This window comes from Astatotilapia calliptera, chromosome 9 (assembly GCF_964374335.1).
Source record: "Astatotilapia calliptera chromosome 9, fAstCal68.1, whole genome shotgun sequence".
Classification (NCBI taxonomy): domain Eukaryota; kingdom Metazoa; phylum Chordata; class Actinopteri; order Cichliformes; family Cichlidae; genus Astatotilapia; species Astatotilapia calliptera.
Genome location: NC_137430.1, coordinates 32,564,051 through 32,582,527, shown reverse-complemented (window position 1 = coordinate 32,582,527; position 18,477 = coordinate 32,564,051). Strand labels below are relative to the sequence as shown.

The 18,477-nt window shown below is 40.7% G+C and overlaps 1 protein-coding gene across 9 annotated transcripts in view; it reads right to left on the bottom strand.

Moving 5' to 3' along the window:
- Window positions 1-18,477, bottom strand: part of LOC113029630 (uncharacterized) — a 168,883-nt gene that overhangs the window by 98,230 nt on the left and 52,176 nt on the right. For 3 of the 9 annotated variants that reach the window (XR_013911540.1, XR_013911548.1, XM_026180603.2), the window contains one exon: window positions 12,465-15,294. The exons of 2 other annotated variants lie outside the window; for them this stretch is intronic. Coding sequence is in view for 1 of the 7 variants with exons in the window: in XM_026180603.2 (XP_026036388.2) it covers window positions 14,800-15,294 (495 nt within the window). In the remaining 6 variants the exon portion in view is untranslated. Of the gene's footprint in view, window positions 1-3,852; window positions 4,352-12,464; window positions 15,295-18,329; window positions 18,397-18,477 lie in introns of those variants that run through there. 4 more of the 9 variants (XR_013911539.1, XR_013911541.1, XR_013911542.1 and 1 more) reach the window with 4 other exon arrangements.

The following is an 18,477-nucleotide window of genomic DNA, read 5'->3' as shown; positions in this document are numbered from 1 at the left end:
TGGATGCAAACTGCATTTCGTTGCCCTGTACCTGTGCATGTGCAATGACAATAAAGTTGAATTCTATTCTATTCTATTCTAAAACAACCTGAAGAGCCAGTTGGGAGCCGGTAAGCTGGCAATCTTTTTAGTGAGCTGAGCCAAAAGAGCCAGGGGCCCGTTCTTCGTACGTCGCTTACTACATCCAAGATCAAATGACACATCCAAGATCAAATCATCGCGCTAACCGTGAGCTCGCTAATCCGGTTCCCCGAACACACCTGCTGTTGACGATTACTACAGCTGGACGCAGGAATGTGACATCACTGGGTGTCGTAAAAGGGGCTACGCATCGATAGTAGAAACATTGATCGGCAACCCGCTGATTGGTCGGCGAAAATGTCGAAGGGGCGTGCTCGGTATTTTCCGGCAGCAGAGCAAGAACTCATGAGTGAGGGATTTCAGGAGTTTCAGAGTTTAATTAAAACGCAAGAGAACACTGCAAAGGCTGCAAAAGCAAGGAGAGAGGGCTGGCAGAAAGTTGCTGACAAATCAAACTCGTAGGTAATTTAATAATAATAATAATAATGGATTGGATTCATATAGCGCTTTCCAAGGCACCCAAAGCACTTTACGATACCACTATTCATTCACTCCCACATTCACACACTGGTGGAGGCAGCTACGGTTGTAGCCAGGCTGCCATATCGCGCCATCGGCCCCTCTGGCCAACACCAGTAGGCGGTAGGGTAGATCTATCATATGACACTATATTGTCCAATATCATATGGCATTATATTATATTATAATATGTTATATTATATCCCCTTTCACATTAGAGCCACAACAGGACCCACAAGAAAATGGGAACAAGTAAAAGTGGAATACAGGAGTATTCTACAGAATGGTAATATTTATCTCTTAGATTGCTTTGCGTCTCTTGGCAAGGTAATACTGGCCTGTAATACTCTGTTAGTTTGTTCATAACAGCAACCAAGAAAAGGGCAGAGGAAAAAAAGACAGGTGGTGGTCCTGCACCCCCTCGTCAACAAGTTGGTTAAGTAAATAATACCCTCACGGGAATATCGATATCTCTCTATGAGCACACTGTCGCGCTGAGCTAAAGGATCCTGTCTGTCCCGCAATATACGCTGAATTCTGAGGACTCTCCTTATCAATCTTGCACCTTCCGCAATGGGTTGGTCGCGTAAACGGACAGGACATGGCTGCGACAGGCTTCCCAAATCCACCTTCACTTTTATAGCCGTGGTCTCTCATCTTGATTACACGAAGTAATTTACAATTACTACTCTGAAATATGAATTACATCTGTAATAATCACATACATGTAATAGAATGTTAATAGTTCATTTCCCTTTTTTAGGAAATGACCTGTATGTATCTGTGTGACATCAATAAAAGGATCAAGTGCTGCATTACCTTTAGTTACATTGATAATATTTATTTATGGTGAAACAGTGGAAAAATATCGCTGTTGCTTTCGTATAAATGAAGCGGACATACCTGCGTGGCCGCGATCTAATCCTGTTTACATAAAGTAAACCTGCTCCCGAGCAGGTTTACGCTTACGGCTCTGTTGCTATGACAGCAAGTCCCGGATGAGCTTCGGGGAACCGACTGATCCAGGATCACGCGAAATCGTCAACAATCTAATCCGGCTAACCTACTTAGCGAGGTACGAAGAACGGGCCCCAGTTCTCTAAAAAGAGCCGGAATTCCCATCACTACTTTGTTGCCACTGTGAATAAGAGGTTACACTAACTCACTGCTCCATCTTCTGGTACAAACTGGTATTACATGAAAGTAAAGCCCAGAGAACAGAGGCGATTTTTAACCCCACTTGAGATCAGATCATGTTTTTTTAATTCACTTGGTTTGGGGAAGCCTCTCCCACATTCTGTTTAAATTAAGTCGTAAATATATTTGAAATATAATTCTGTGTTCTGATGGAGTCTACATTCAAGATTCAGGAAGTTTATTGTTCATATACATCACAAAAAACCAAACGGTACTCAGAGCCATGAAATTCTTCCTTAGCAGGTTCCCTTCAATGTGTGTAATCTCATGACGTTTACAATGAGCCGATGTAGGAGGCTTCTGTCAGAGTGTCTGCACTTGTATGGTTTCTCTCGTGTGGACTCATTTATGCACTTTAAGGTCACGTGCAGTAATGAAGGATGACTGACAATGGTCACAAAGGTGCTTTTGAATACCAGTGTGAAGGAGATAGTGCTTTATGGTTAATTGCTTTTTTATTAATTGACTTGATGTGGGGAAGCCTCTTCCACATTCGTTGAAGTAGTTCATTTTGTACCCAGTGTGTCTACACTGATGTGGTTTTAGGCTCTCTTGATGTTTGAAATGTTATGCACAAACAACGCAACGACACACTTTCCCACCACCACATTGACGACAGGGTTGAGAACTGGATCCATCTGTGTCGCTCTGCTTCTAAATAAAGACAGTGTAAGTCAGAGAATTCCTTCAACATTTTTATCCTGAACATTGCCTGAAATAAAGAGCATCTTTGCCAGTGTCCAATTACATTTTACTGTTTACATTATAACACTCAGCTTACTGGGCGAAAATGTCTCTTAATTCGTTGGAAATCTACTTAATGGGAAGATTGGATGTTAAACCCCTGGATGCTCTACTCTGCATGCCACAAGATAATAACCCCAAGGTACTCTCTAATGGATCCATTGGACTTTGAATGTTAGATACATAGAAATGAGACAAGGTTTAAAACTTTACTTTTTTCCAACATCAGTAAAGTTTCAGGAGATTTGTGTCAGAATTCACTGAGTTTTCATGTCTCATTTCGTTTCGAAATTAAACTAAATGCACATTGTACTTCAAAATAACTGCAACTGTAAAAAGAAAGAAATATAAATACATACCTCACAGTAACTGCACTTGTAGAGTTTCTTTCTGATGTGAATCTGTTGGTGGACTCTTAGGGAACGTGGCTCTTTAAAAGCCTTTACACATAGGTCACATTTATAAGGTCTCTCCTCAGTGTGGGTAAACATGTGCTGCTGTAAGTCTTTGTGTGTCACAAACAGTTTGCCACACTGATCACAGAAGCAAAAATCATTTTTGGTGTGAATCCGTACGTGTATATTTCGGTGCCCTGGCTGGGCAAAATTTTTTCCACAAATGTCGCAGCTGTACGGCTTGATTCCAGAGTGGGTAACTTGATGGCTTCTTAAGTGGCTACTGCGTGTAAAAGCTTTACCACACAAGTCACAGCTGTGTGCTTTAACTCCACTGTGGATGAGTTGGTGTGTTTTTAAGTGTCCAGGTTGGCTAAAAGATTTTCCACACAAGTCACAGCTGTACGCTTTAACGCCACTGTGGATAAGCTGGTGTGTTTTCAAGCTTCCGAGATGGGTAAAAGACTTTCCACACAAATCACACCTGAACGGTTTAACTCCACTGTGAATGAATTTGTGTGTTTTTAAACTTCCAGCCTGAGTAAAAGAATTTCCACATAAGTCACAGATGTACGGTTTAACTCCACTGTGGGTGATTTGGTGTGTTTTTAAGTGTCCAGCCTGGGTAAAAGATTTTCCACACTCAGCACAGCTGTACGATTTAATTCCTCTGTGGATGAGTTGGTGGGGTTTCAAGTTTTTAGGATGGCTAAAATCCTTCCCACACTCCTCACAGCTGTATTTTTTCTCTCTCTTTTTTCTGTGAGGTTTGTCGGCCTCCTGGGAGCGCTGACTTCTCGCTCCATGTTGGTCCTGCAGTGACAGAGATACAAACAGAGCTTTTAAAAAAACAAAAAACAAAAAAACAACCAGCTGTGCACAGTTTCAATAACAGTAACTGAGATATTTTTCTCACCTCCTGTGTTGAAGTCATTGTTTCCTCTGTAGTGGCTGAGCTGAGTCCAAATGGCTGAAACTGTTCCTCTGCTGCTCCACCAGACTCTTCTCCTCCTGTTACTCAGCTGGGACATAAAAAGTATAGATATGTATTTTATCCCTGACAAGAAGAAGCAGAGCAAATAAACATTACTACACTCAGTGACAACAATACCTATGAAGCTTCAAGGTGAAACCCCAGAAGCAAAAAGAAAGTCATCAGCTGCCTACAAGAAGTTGAAAGGGAAAAAGCCACTGAGCTCCCTGCATACCACCACCTTTACCCGATGGATGCTGCACCCTGTATATATGAACTTCCATAGATACACAAAGGATTGGATTGGCAGCAGCATAAACTCAGCCACCTACAACATTTCCAAGCACCTCATCACCATCCTAGCTCCCCTTGTGGAGAACACACACCATCACATCAAAAACTCTGCTGACTTCACCAACAAGGTCCACAAACTCACACTTGATCCAGATGAAACCAGAGTTTTAAATACAACAACGGTTTCTACAGACAGAAACAGGGATATGCAATTAGCTCCCATGTTTTTACTCATTGTAGCCATCCTTTACATGGAATAAGTGGAAAGAAAGGCTCTTTGCTCTTTAATAGGGACAGCAGCTAACCACATGATAGGGTGAATCAAGGTTTGAAAATGGTTTCACTCAAAATCTCTGGTGATAACGACTCACGCTTTTTCCACACGTTTGTTCTTGCGTTACGAACAAACGCAAAAACGCTGAACGTGAGCTGATAGTAAGAGGGTCATCATCTCACAATACATAGGATTCTCAGACCTAATGCAGACCTAAGTCATGGTTTACTTGATGCCTGCAAACAGGCACAAACTGAAACTCTCTAAGGCTTTTGTAAAGACACTGAAGCAGTGGACTGATGAGGCTGTGGAGAATCTGCAGGTGTGTCTGGACTGCACCGACTGGCAGGTTTTCAGGATTGTTACCAACAGTTTGGATTATGTTACGGAATAAACATATATTCTTAATGCTTATTTTCTGATTATATTCTTTTATGTATGTTAATAATAAAGGCCTCTATAAAGCAAGGCCAGCTGTGAGAGAGAACTAGGTCAGAGGGTGACAGGTCGCCTTAGCAACAGAAGCTTAAGTTAGTGGAAGTTTAAAAAACAGGAAGTTTAGTGCAGAGCTGCACAGACATATTAATAAAATACAGGAAACCAGACAGAAAAAGTGGAACTAGTAACACAGAAGGAGGTTTTTTTTGATTGAAACTATGTGTGACTTGTAAAGGACTAAAATAACACCTATATGATTGACATTTTTGGCTTCTAATGCTAGAGATTTTGCAACTGGCTTTTTGGGCTGTGCAGGTCTCTCTCTTCTGGGAGATAATTAAATAAAAATTATAAATATTTTGATTAACTGAGTCGTGTTCTCTCTATTCAGTAAGAGAATGACAAGAACCAGATTTAATAATTATTATAGAGATGCTGTGATAACCTGTGACGTCAGCTTCTGTGAGGACAGCTGCACAGCATCAAACACCAGGGTGAGTTAGAATAATGACGAGCTCTGGTTTACAGCTAAGCCAAAGCAGGCTGAGGCTGGAAAAGCAGGAAGTGTTTCAGAGTGGGGACAGAGACAGTTTGAAAGACTTTCAGGTCCAAAAACTGTTTTCAGCTAATGACTCTGCTTCAGTCTGGAAAACACTCCGACAGTGAACCAACCACAAGCCTGAAGACTCCACTCCACCAACAACTCCCCCACTTCAGGCTTTCAGTTGTTTACGAGCACTTCACTGACCCTCCAAGTGAGGCCTGTAAATCTTTGCCTCCAAATGCTAAAAGTTAACATGAAAATTACACCTGTTTTTACAGGCATGTTCAAGTTTGGGATATGCAGGACTTCAGCTGGTGCAACATCATCTATGATGTGATCCAAGCCCCTGGCCCTTACCTCAAGGATTGGTTTGTTAACCATACCACAGAAAGGGTTGATGTGTGGTAGCTATGCAGGGATGGCAAGCTCAGAGCTAGACTACCCTTTGAAGGGAAAGGAACCTGTGCATTAGTTTCTCTGCTCATGCCTTTCAACTTGTTCACACTAAAAGACTTTAAGCAGTTGCCCCAAATCGTAAAGGAGTGGGGCATAGAAACTAGAAACTGGGAGTTGTCTTCCCTAAAGTAACACTGATGTATTAGCAGAAAAACACTATTCACTGCATCTTGAGTAAATATTATAAAGGAGTGTAGCATAAACAGGAGTGAAATGACAGAAAAATGTAGTAAAGCTAGGCAACACTCTTTTCAGAAAACTGAAGGAATGCATCTCTCTGTCTTCATGTCCCTCGAATCAGTCTTTTTCCTCCGGCCTTGTTGTGACTCCTCTGCCATCCATTATCCAAAGCACGGAGAGAATCATGTACAGGTAGACCATGTAACTGAACTCTTTCTGTAAGAGCATCTCACACATATCTGTTCCCAGGATAATATTGTGTATGCCATTGCTTCCTTGCAACTAAATAAATGCATTGGAGCTTGCTGCTCATTAGTGAAGTTATCTAAAATTCTAACACTACAGCAGATTGCTCTAATCCATTTCCTGTTATCAATTCAAACAGGAACCACGGACATGCTATGGCTATTCATGGTGCCTTTAGGTGCACCTCATAATTTCAGCAATCCATACTCTTAAAGACATAAAGTTGTTTAAAAGAACATTTTGGGTTAATTTTGATTTGCTGGAATAAATTATAAGTTAGTTAATACAGTATCATAACCAAGCTGTTACCAACTATTAAGCCTGTATTTTTCTCAAAGCTGTCTTCAGAAATGTGAAATTATTACATCCAGAAATTACAAGAATTCCCACATTCACGGCTGTAGCAGCATATATTCAAAGATTCATAATTAAAATCACCTTGAGGTGACTGTTGTTGTGACTTGTTGCTGTATAATTGAAATTGAATTCAAATAAAATGTTTCCTGCAAACCTTAAACATGTTCTCTTGTACACTTGTGATCATTTTCAAATTGTATGGCTGTAAAAATGTGACATTTTCTCCCAAAGTCACAGTATCAGCCCATTCCCCTGTGTAGAGACAGGCATTTTTTTATTCATTTATATTCTTTACACTCCCAACCAGTATTGTTCGGCTCAGTCACTGGGTACATTTCTGATTATTTTACATCTGGTTAAGCATCTCTATTAAGGGGTCAAAGGTCTCTCTCGTACTTTCAGCGCTGCCAAATCTGGATGTAAGTCCTCACTGCACTGTGTGTGTCTGTTTCCTGATTCAGTAAAACACATGCAGCTCTCCCAAAATGTGACAGCATCACTGTTTTTGTCCTCCTCTTCTCCATGTATCTTATCAGTATACAAGGCTCACACCAATGCTAATGGAAAATGTAATGCTAGTGTCATGCTAATCAACAATGTCTGTGAAGGTTCTCAGTCATTCAGGTCATCGTAATCGAAGGAGCTTAGAAAGAAAGCGACTGGACTTCTTGAAGACGTTTTACCTCTCATCTGAGAAGACAGATGATAATAAATTATAATAAAAACGCTAAGAATTATGTGTCATTTTAGTCTCTTTAATTTTCCTTAACTAAAAGCACAAGAATCAAAACAAATGCTCAGAAAACACAAGTCTTGAGAATAGAGGCTCAAATTTGATCCTATAATTGAAAATACTATAATATCATAATTATTGTTAGCTATAGATGTTGCAAATTTAAGGGATACATATACAGCAGGTGGAGAAATACTCTGATCATTGCTTTCGGTCCTCTTTGGATGCTGACTGTCTTTTGTTCCATTATAAGTATTTCGACAGACACACAAAGCTGGACATCTTTAGTTCTGAGTCTAAGAAGGTTAGAAAAAAGTGACTGAAAATCTTGTGCAAATCTCTGCAAATGTTTCACCTCTCATATATACAGTGTAAGAGTCATTTACAGGGACTTCATGTTCTATGTGAGGTAACTTGTTTGATGCATATTCTGAAATTTGATGTTTGATAATACTGTATATTGTCATTATTTTTGGTTTATTTTGAAAAGTCTCAACAGGATCTTTAACTTTATTGTGAAAGGGTTATATGAAAAATAAATAAGCGGTCGGCTGAGCCACACGATGGTTTTACTGTCTTTGCTGACGAACCGACGCTTATCCGTCCGTAGTGTGGTTATTTTAACTGTAGGAGAAAGAAATTAATATAATAACTACAGACAGTTATGACTGAATTATATAAAGCACTGCATGAAAAACACCAACGACGTGATTACAGATATGCTGATCCCAGCAAAGAAGAACCGAAACAAAACAGCCTTTTAAATAACCGTGGATGTGGTGACCGTGGTAAACACAAACGAGGCTGTAGAGGTTTGGTGCAGGCAGAAAAACAGCTGCAGGGACAATGAAAAGACTTTTCTGCTCCAACTTCTCCCAGCATGCTGAGCTAATGATTAGTTGGTGTTTTTCTCCAAACACTCTCTCACTCTTCTCTCAACGTGTTCACAATAAACTGTGAACAGACACCGAGGAGAGCAGCAGAAGACCTCATTCAGGAGCTAAACTCAACATGAACTGAACTCACAGTAAAGTTAGCTCGGTGCTTACCTTTAGATGAGCCCACAAACCGAGAGAAACTCCGCGATGAAGCTGCAACTCTTTCCAAACACAGGAAACAGATCAGGGAGCAGAGACCCACGTGGTTCACGCTGATCTCAGCTACGATCCAGGAGACAAGGGTGGGCAGATCGATGCAGATATCGATCAGGACCTTGGTAGTGGTTTACGATCGATACTTTAGTTTGTTTCTCTCCTCTAAGTTCACTACTTTACTCCCGTTTCACGACAAAGCAGCTCTCTCTGCTCGACTCCTCTCCTGCGCGCACAGTGTGCTCCGCCCCCTCTTCCTTCTCTGCTGTGGTTCGTTGCTGTGCGGTCACTGCGCACACGTGGGGTGCGTTCCATCTCCTATCTCCTTTTCCTAGCTTCTTTTCCTTAGCCTCTATAAAAACGTCGAAAAGAGACTCAGGAAAAGAGAAGAACTGAAAACTACATTGAAACTACAATGTGCAGAAGATGCACTAAAAAAAACATTTCACTTTGTCACAATGTGTTCTAGCCCAGCTTTTTTTTAAATTAGATTAGATTAGATAAAACTTTATTAATCCCTCGGGTGGGTTGCTCCGGGAAATTCGGTTTCCAATAGTACAGCACCAATAGAAGTTACAGACTGTGAGCAGAAATCTAACATATATACACAGAGTATTCAAAATGGATAAATAGATTAAATAGGAATATGAATACAAGGGAATTGCGCATTCCAAGTATTGAAGTCTATTGTACTGTTGTATATTAACAAAAGGTATTGCACAGTGAGGTGAAGAGGCACTACAGCTTAGTTGTTCCCCCCTCCTTTGTCCTCCTGTTTCCCCTCCCTCTCCCCTCCAGAGAGGAGTTAAACAGTCTGATGGTGTGTGGGACAAAGGAGTTTTTAAGTCTGTTAGTTCTTGTCTTGGGGAGAAGCAACCTGTCACTGAACAGACTCTTCTGGTTGTTAATGGCCGTGTGCAGAGGATGCCCAGCATTGTTCATAATGTCCATCAGTTTCTTTAATGTCCTTTTCTCTGCCACTGTCACCAGAGTGTCCAGCTTCATGCCGACCACAGAGCTAGCCTTCCTGATCAGTTTCTCCAGCCTGGATGAGTCCTTTGCTGTGCTGCTCCCCCAGCACACCACAGCATAGAAAAGTACTCCAGCAACCACCGACTGGTAAAACATCCTCAGGAGCTTCCTGCAGATGTTAAAAGACCTCAGCCTCCTGAGGAAGTACAGTCGGCTTTGGGCTTTTTTATACAGGTGCTCTGTGTTGCATGACCAGTCCAGTTTGCTGTCCACCCACAGCCTGAGGTACTTGTATGTGGTGACCACCTCCACCTCCTCCCCCTCTATCTGAACTGGACCTGTGGACCTGTTCTGGACCTCCCAAAGTCCACAACCAAATAAACAAGAACAGCTTGTTATAATTTAGGGTCAGATTTACTAACGTCTGCAGCAAATGAAAGACTTCTGGTGTTAAAAAGCTGCTGGATTTACTGGGGAGGCTCAGGGTCAGCTTGTGACTCAAAGGTTATGGCATATGTATTTTTAAGTGTTTCACTTTCAGAAGAAGATTTAAATGAGCCACACAAATGTGATTTACACAAAATTTCACATAGTATATTTCTCCTAAAATGGCTTTTATTCATTGGCTCACAGATTTAGGAAGGTGTTCATCTAGCAGCAGGGTTAGACACCGTTTTGCCCTACAGTCAACATTCTCTAAGGAGAAAGAGCATGTATGGATGTAGGTTATAGGCACTACTGAGATTTTTGTTTATAAGGCAGGTAACTTTGACCAGCTAAGCCACAGTGTTACGTGTTATACAGGTTGTTATTGCTGGTTTTGACTAAGTAGTGGAAACAGGAAGAAGACTTAAACTAGCAAAACAGTCACTTGGAGGACTCAAATGGAATAGTTCAGAAGGTTAAATGAACAATGTGCAGTGGTCTGAAAATAAAGAATGTTTGAAGACAACAACAACAAATCAACTCAGGTGTAAGCGCTTCTTTAGGTAAGTCTAAGGGGGAATACATTGCTAGGAAGCAGGGTACCAGGAGGTAATGCGCACAGGAATCAAAAATTCCCCTCTTTGGTTGGCTGTAGCTCAGGTAGTAGAGCAGGTCAGCTACTGATCAGAAGGTTGGTGGTTCAATTCCTGGCTTCCCCTAGTCTGCATGCCAAATATTCTTGGGCAAGATACTAACCCCAAATTGCTCTCCAATGCATCCATCGGAGTATGAATGTGTGTGAATGTCAGTTAGAAAGCACCTAGGAAAGAAATGTGCTGGTGTGAATGGGTGAATGTACAAGTTGTATAAAGTGCGTTGAGTGCTCAGAAGAGTAGAAAAGCACAACATAAGAACCAGTCCATTTACCATTTTTCCACAGGATAACTTTTTATTAATTCTTTTATTATAAAATGAATGGGAATGAGATTTATTAAAAATGTCGTTTCCAATAGAGACCAGGCATCATGGCAGCAAAAAACACGTGCACCAAATAATAATGTAATTAAAACAAATACAATGTTCCATACATCCCAAAAGGTTGAGTCTGTTCATCTGGATGTAACGTTTTCAGTGGCATATATATATATATATAGATATATATATATAAAAATTCCCTGCTTGCCCCTGTGGGCGGTCAATCCTTCAAGCTCGGGTCCTCTACCAGAGGCCTGGGAGCTTGAGGGTCCTGCGCAGTATCTTAGCTGTTCCCAGGACTGCGCTTTTCTGGACAGAGATCTCCGATGTTGTTCCCGGGATCTGCTGGAGCCACTCGCTTAGCTTGGGAGTCACTGCACCTAGTGCTCCGATTACCACGGGGACCACCGTTACCTTCACCCTCCACATCTTCTCGAGCTCTTCTCTGAGCCCTTGGTATGTCTCGAGCTCAAAAGCTATATATACACATCCTGCCTCAGAGTGATGCTGAAAAACTAGTTCATGCATTTATTACTTCCAGGCTGGACGACTGTAATTCATTATTATCAGGAAGTCCTAAAAACTCCATGAAAAGCCTTCAGCTAATCCAAAACGCTGCAGCAAGAGTCCTGACAGGGACTAGAAAGAGAGAGCAGATTTCTCCTGTTTTGGCTTCCCTTCATTGGCTTCCTGTTAAATCCAGAATTGAACATCGAAATCCTGTTTCTCAAATACAAGGTCTTAAATAATCAGGCCCCATCTTATCTTAATGACCTCGTAGTACCATATCACCCTATATAATTGCTCTCGCACTGCAGGCTTACTTGTTGTTCCTAGAGTATTTAAAAGTAGAAGGGGGGGGGGAGAGCTTTCAGTTTTCAGGCCCCTCTTCTCTGGAACCAGCTTCCCGCTTGGATTTTAAGATTAGGCTTCAAACTTTCCTTTTTGCTAAAGCATATAGTTAGGGCTCGATCAGGTAACCCCGAATCCTCCCTTAGTTATGGTGCAATAGATGTAGACTGCTGGGGGATTCCCGTGATGCATTGAGTTTTTCCTTTTCAGTCACCTTTCTCACTCACTATGTATTAATAGACCTCTCTGTATTGAATCATATCTATTATTAACCTCTGTCTGTCTTCCACAGCATGTCTATGTCCTGTCTTCCTTCTCTCAACCCAACCAATCACAGCAGATGGCCCCGCCCCTCCCTGAGCCTGGTTCTGCCAGAGGTTTCTTCCTGTTAAAAGGGAGTTTTTCCTTCCCACTGTCGCCAAAGTGCTTGCTCATAGGGGGTCATATGATTGTTGGGTTTTTTCTCTGGATGTATTATTGTAGGGCCTACCATAAAATATAAAGCGCCTTGAGGCGACTCTTGTTGTGATTTGGTGCTATAAAAATAAAATTGAATTGAACGTCAACTGGTCTGAAACAGTTTAGTGTTCATGGACTCTAACTAGAATAACATTTTTGGCCATTAACAATGCTAAAAGAAACATGATCTTTACTCATACTTTCCTAACCCTAACCTTCAAACAATCAATCTGAATCTTAACTCAAATCTCAAACTACTTGTTGTGAGACCATCTCTTTATTTTTCACACCAAAGTGTTTTATAAAACAAACTTTACAGAGAGTTCATCAAATATAACTAATGGTTTAACAGAATGAGGATTTGACAATACAAACTTAAAATCAACAAGAAAACAGCTGCAGAACGTGGATCAAAATGCATCCAATAACAAACAACATGTGGACGTCAAAGATACAGTAAATAAACTAAAGGTTACACTGACTCACTGCTGTATCTTCTGGTACAAACCAGTTGACAGATTTAGTTCATACTGGAAGCTTTAAGAGCAACTTGTGTGACATTATTTGGAGTTTGGGAAGAAACACTTTTAAGAGCACAGATTACCACAGCATAAGAAGATTAAATAGAAAAACAATTAAAATTTTACTGAGGTAACAGATAAAATAAATACAGTGGAACCCCGACTCACGAATACCCCGTTTAACGAAAAATTCAAGTTATGAAGGCACTGAACGACAATATTTCTGCCCGTGTTACGGCAAAATGCCCGGGTAACGAAATCCACTGGCTCTGATTGGCTGAGCCTACAATGCCCACAATGCCTTCCGAATCATGTGACAACCCCTTGGGTTCCGTACTTGCGCTTCGCTGTTCCACTTGAACGACGTATTGTTGTTCTAGTTAGCAATTAGCCTATAGCCTCTCGTTCAGCATCGCCTCACTCAAAATGCGCAATGGGTGCTTCGACTTACGAAAATTTTCGACTTACAAAAGACCCTTGGGAACAAATTAATTTCGTAAGTTGTGGTTCCACTGTACATACAAATACATAGAAAGAAGTTAGATTTGGAAAAAAGCAAGAAAGTTATAATGAAAAAAATATATACACATGTATATACAGTTGCCTGGCGCTATAACATGGTTCACTTTTCCTGGTCTGATTTTTTTGTGTGCAAATTTGCATGTTTTTTTATTTATTTAATTTTTTTTAACAGCGGATTATGTTCTGGGTACTGATTGTAGACCACTGTGACTCAAGGTCTTAAATAATCAGACCTTGAGTCACAGTGGTCTGCCGTGTCTCCTGTCAAATTTACATAAATCTTCGATCGCTAGTAGTGCGACTGTGAGATGCTGTACTGTCTGTTTGTAAGTTTTTGTCATGGTCCCCATGTCTGCCTGGCGGACTCAGGTTGGCTACATATGTTTCTGGTTCTCCCTCACGCTCACCATGTGTCGCCTGGGCGGAGCTCATTGCAGGCTTCCGATCCTGCCCTTCGCACCTGTGGCTCATCACTTCACCAGCGTCCACTACTTAAGGCAGTGGCTGGAAACATCTCATGGTTGGACTATTGAGTAACCTCGGTTGTAAGCTTCCGTACCCTAGTTTCAAGTTGTCTCTTCGTTTTATCTTTCTGGATTAACCGCTTGTTCCTGTGCGCAGGATTCTCTTTCCCTTAAAACCCTGGGTGAGTGGAGTTGCTGGTGTGTTGTGTTTTGGAACTGTGTGACGATTTCCTCATGTGTAAAGAGCCCCTATTTCTGGACGTCCCCTGTGCCCCTCTGGATCCCCCCCCCTCTCTCACCTATATATAGTTGCACCTGGTGTTGTGTGTTAATAAAAGGAACTGCATTTAGCTTCCCTTGTCTGCGCATGAGTCCATCCCGCCTCGTGACAGTTTTCTTCCCAAAAAACACAATGTTGACGAAATGTTTTGCACCATCAAAGGCATCTGTGAGTGCCTGTGGTTTCATTCTATAATACTGGACGTCTTTTTCTACGAAGGTTTGAACTTTCACAAGAGAAGTGTGAAAATTGTCCATGTCTGTCTGACAAAAATGTATGAAGTGTGTAGTGGGGTGTTTTACAGTCTTAAAACATCTATAATCTATAATAATTGTAAAAAATAAAGTTGGATACTTTGCGGATTTCACCTATCGTGGGTTATTTTTAGAACATAACTCCTGCGATAAATGACCACTGTATGTAAAATTGCTGCTTGGTATTTTGTTTGAAAATGCTTTATGAAGTTATTATTATCCACATCTGCAGTTTTCATGCAATATCAGTTTGGTAAAAAACACATTCCTATAACTTTTATAATACAATAAAAAGTACAACTACTACACACTACTGTGTACTAAGGGAACAAAGATTAAAATGTGACAGGGATAAAAAGCACTACATACTACCTAAATTTAACATTCAGTGTGTTTACTGCAGGTCCAGAAAGCAGAGCTACCTCATCAGATCCAAGTGTGACATCAGCTGCACTCTTTACAGGAGACTCCAGCTGAACTCTGTGGAGCCTGATCTCAAGGTGTTTAAGTCTGACCCTGAAACCAGGAGAGGATCTTTCTGTCTCTGCAGATTCATTGTGATCCAGCGATGGGAATAATTTCATGATCACGCTGATGTTTGCACAGAGCAGATAATGAAGTGAATGTTTTTGCACATTGGTAACAGTGAAACAGTTTATTTGCAGCGTGGGATCGTTTGTGTGTGGTGTATGAACTGAGATTTCTGAAGGTCTTGTCACACTGGTCACAGCTGAAGTTCCCTTTAACGTGTGTACGTTCATGTGTTTTACAATGAGCTGATTGTGAGAAGCTTTTGTCACAGTGTCTGCACTTGTATGGTTTCTCTCTTGTGTGGACTCGTTTATGCAGGTTTAGGTCACCTGCAGTAGTGAAGCCTCTCCCACATTCGTTGCAGTAGTTCATTTTGCCTCCAGTGTGTCTAAGTTGATGTTTTCTTAGGCTCCCACGATTACTGAAAGTTCTTCCACAAAGGTCACAAAGAAACTCTTTCCCACCACCACAGTGCTCACAGGGTTGAGAACTGGATCCATCTGTGTCGCTCTGCTTCTAAACAAAGACACAAACACAGTGTAAGTCAGGGAATCCTTCCAACATTTTTATTCTGAACGTCGCCTGAAATAAAGAGCAGCCTAATTACATTTTACTGTTTACATTATAATACTCAGCTTACTGGGCGAAGTTAGAAATAAAATGATTAAACAATGCTGTGTTTTATGTACACATTGCTATGTGCTCATTAAAGAGTTGGCACTCCATGTAGTGATGGTCAAAACCTTCATTCAGCACTATGAATTATTGCGACTGACATGCTGAGTTGCGGAGGGTTCTGCAAACATGCTTACACATCACACTGGTTAAAGTCAGGGAGATACTTTTGCTTGACCAAGGGAGACCGAACATGTCCTGAGCTTAGATAATAACTAGAAACGGTATGCTGAAAATTGCTAGATAATTTTAAATGCAGCAAAGATAGGTTGGGGAGGTGACTTTTCGTTCTCCATCTTATTCCAGGAAGAGGGATGATACAAGACGAGGTCAAACATGAATGAGGTGCAAGAGGAGAACCAGCCAGGAGAAGCCAGAAGAAAATAGTCATAACAATACATTTTTCTTTTAGCATAAAACTACGCGGCCCTCCTCTAAGGGCATCCTTTGTGAGAAAACAGACCGCTGATTTCACATCAATGTTCAGCACTGTAACTTTTAATTTCAACTGCTGAAGCAAATTAAATCTTTTAAAAGAATAGACGCTCTGACATACATTATCAGTAAGCAGTCTCTGTTACTGTCAGTGGCTTCATCCATCTGCAGAGAAAAGTGTTTATCATGCACCTTATCATTAGGCTGTTCCACTATGTCCTCTGACATATAATAATAATAATAATAATAATAATAATAATAATAATAAATGTGTACTTTATTGATCCCTGTGGGGAAATTACTCTCTCTGCATTTGACCCATTCACTCAGTGAAGCCGTGGGCAGCCACTAAGGAGGTGCACCAGGGAGCAGTGTGTAGGGACGGTATCTTGCTCAGGGGTACCTCAGGGTAGCTGTTCAGGGGATTTGAATGTCGGACCTTCTGATCATGGGGTTCTACTAGAGCTGGGCGACAGAACGATAACGATATGTATTGCGAAATAACTTTTTCTCGATAGAAAAATTAAACTATTGCGATAGACCTCATCTCTCTTGTCCTCTTAACAATAAAATAAATAAATAAATAAATAAATAAATAAATAAATAAATAAAAATAAAAAATAAAAAAAAGAACAGCCAATCCAAATTAAGTAGTGCAGAGCCGAACCAATCACAGCTGCAGCGTCACATCACGTGACTTATTACGTACAGCACAAGTGCCAAGCCACACACGTGTATTTGTTTGGGAAGCAGCCAGCCGCCGTGCCGCCCGGGTAATGGAGGAAATGAGTGTGCCGACTGGAAAAATCAACCGAGCGTGACCGAAGGTTACCGAAGAGAAAACAGATGATGGTTCCAATGCCGGAGAGATTGTCGAACGGAAGAGCCATAGAAGCTCCATAGTGTGAAGGTATTTCGGCTATTTCAAGTCTGACAAAAACAGAGTAGCGTGCACTGTAAATTGTGCCGAAAGCAAGTCTGGAAACACAATAAAGCGGTGCAGCTCAGTCTCTGACTGGAAGCGCTAATTCGTCATTCGGCTTTTGTCAGACTAAAGTAACTGTTACAACTGTTTGAAAAGCTCAGCTATACAACAAGGAGAGATTGAGAATTTCCTTTTAGTTCTCAGTTTATTTGATATTGACAAAAGTTAGTCAGTTTTGTCTGTTCTTCTGTAAAACAAACTAAGATTTATTTTTAGAATTAATATTTTGTTTCTAAGTGGAATTGACAATTTAGTCTGTTTCGTTTGTTCTATTTTGAAACTTAAACGCTTTAGCGGCTGCCTTTTGTGTAGTTTGCAATATTTGCCTTTATTTATCTGAAAAAGTCTCATGTTCCTTAAGTACATCTACCCTGTTGAACTTATTATGGGAAATAAATATTTAAATCAAAACAAGCTGCTGATTATGTCTGTGAAGGTTCTCAGTCATCCAGGTCATCGTAGTCAAAGGAGCTTGCAAAGAAAAGCGTCTGGACTTCTTTAAATATTTGTAAAGAAGTCCAGACGCTTTTCTTTGCAAGCTCCTTTGACCAAGCTGCTGATTATTTCACATTTTACTTGTGAGCAACGGCACATTTAAATCTTACAAATATAGTTATTTGGCTTATATCGTGATAGATATTGTGATCGCCTGAAATGAAAAAAACATATCGTGATATGAAAAAAATCTCATATCGCCCAGCTCTAGGCTCTACCTACTGAGCTTTCCCTGCCCCCATATCATAAATATGCTGATGCTATTAATTCCTCCGCAATTGCGTGTGGCTTTTTTACACTGTGCCACTTGGTAGGCAACTTTATAAGAGCAGAGGTAAGCATTTGCTGGCACGGATGCAGCTTTATTAAAAAGACACTGCTAAGGACAACTATTCACAAATTTTTGTTTAAAAAAAGTAAACTGACTTGTCTTTGTGCTGTGGATGTTTTGTCTCCAAGTGGCATTTAGCTTGTTTGGCTTTAAACTGTCCTCATTATCCACCATTGTAAAGGTGAAGACAAAGGTAAGATAGGCTTCATCAAATTTCTATTCTTTGGCTTGAAAGAGATTGGTTTGAAAACATATTTGGTGATGCTTCTGTTCTCTACTATGCTAGCAGTGCCTTTTTTTTTTAAATTTATACCCACCCGCAATGGCTCTACTCTACCTCAGCACTCAAAGAGCTTTTTACAACATGCCTCATATACGATAGAAATGATATAAATTTTGCCAACGATAGAGATTTTGACTATATCGCTCTATCGCGATAGTGCATGTTGATGATGTCACCAAGCTGCGCCTGTTTTGGTCGAAAGCATCGCAGCGGCTACAACCATCATCATCTGCAATTTATCATAATTTCATCTGCGCTTCCTCCACTTCCGTAACATTGATTCATTAATGTTGAATTCTCTCGCAGCTGCTCTATTCCCATGTTGTTGCAGTATATTAATAACTAACCTCGTATTGTGGATGAATGATCTCAGTTGTTCTCCTGACTGAAGTTTGGCCCGTGTATAGCATCCTGCTATGTGATTGCATTGATATTAAAATTAGTTCAAAAAAATGCTTCAAATGAATTGCAACTCTAAATCCGATTATGGATACA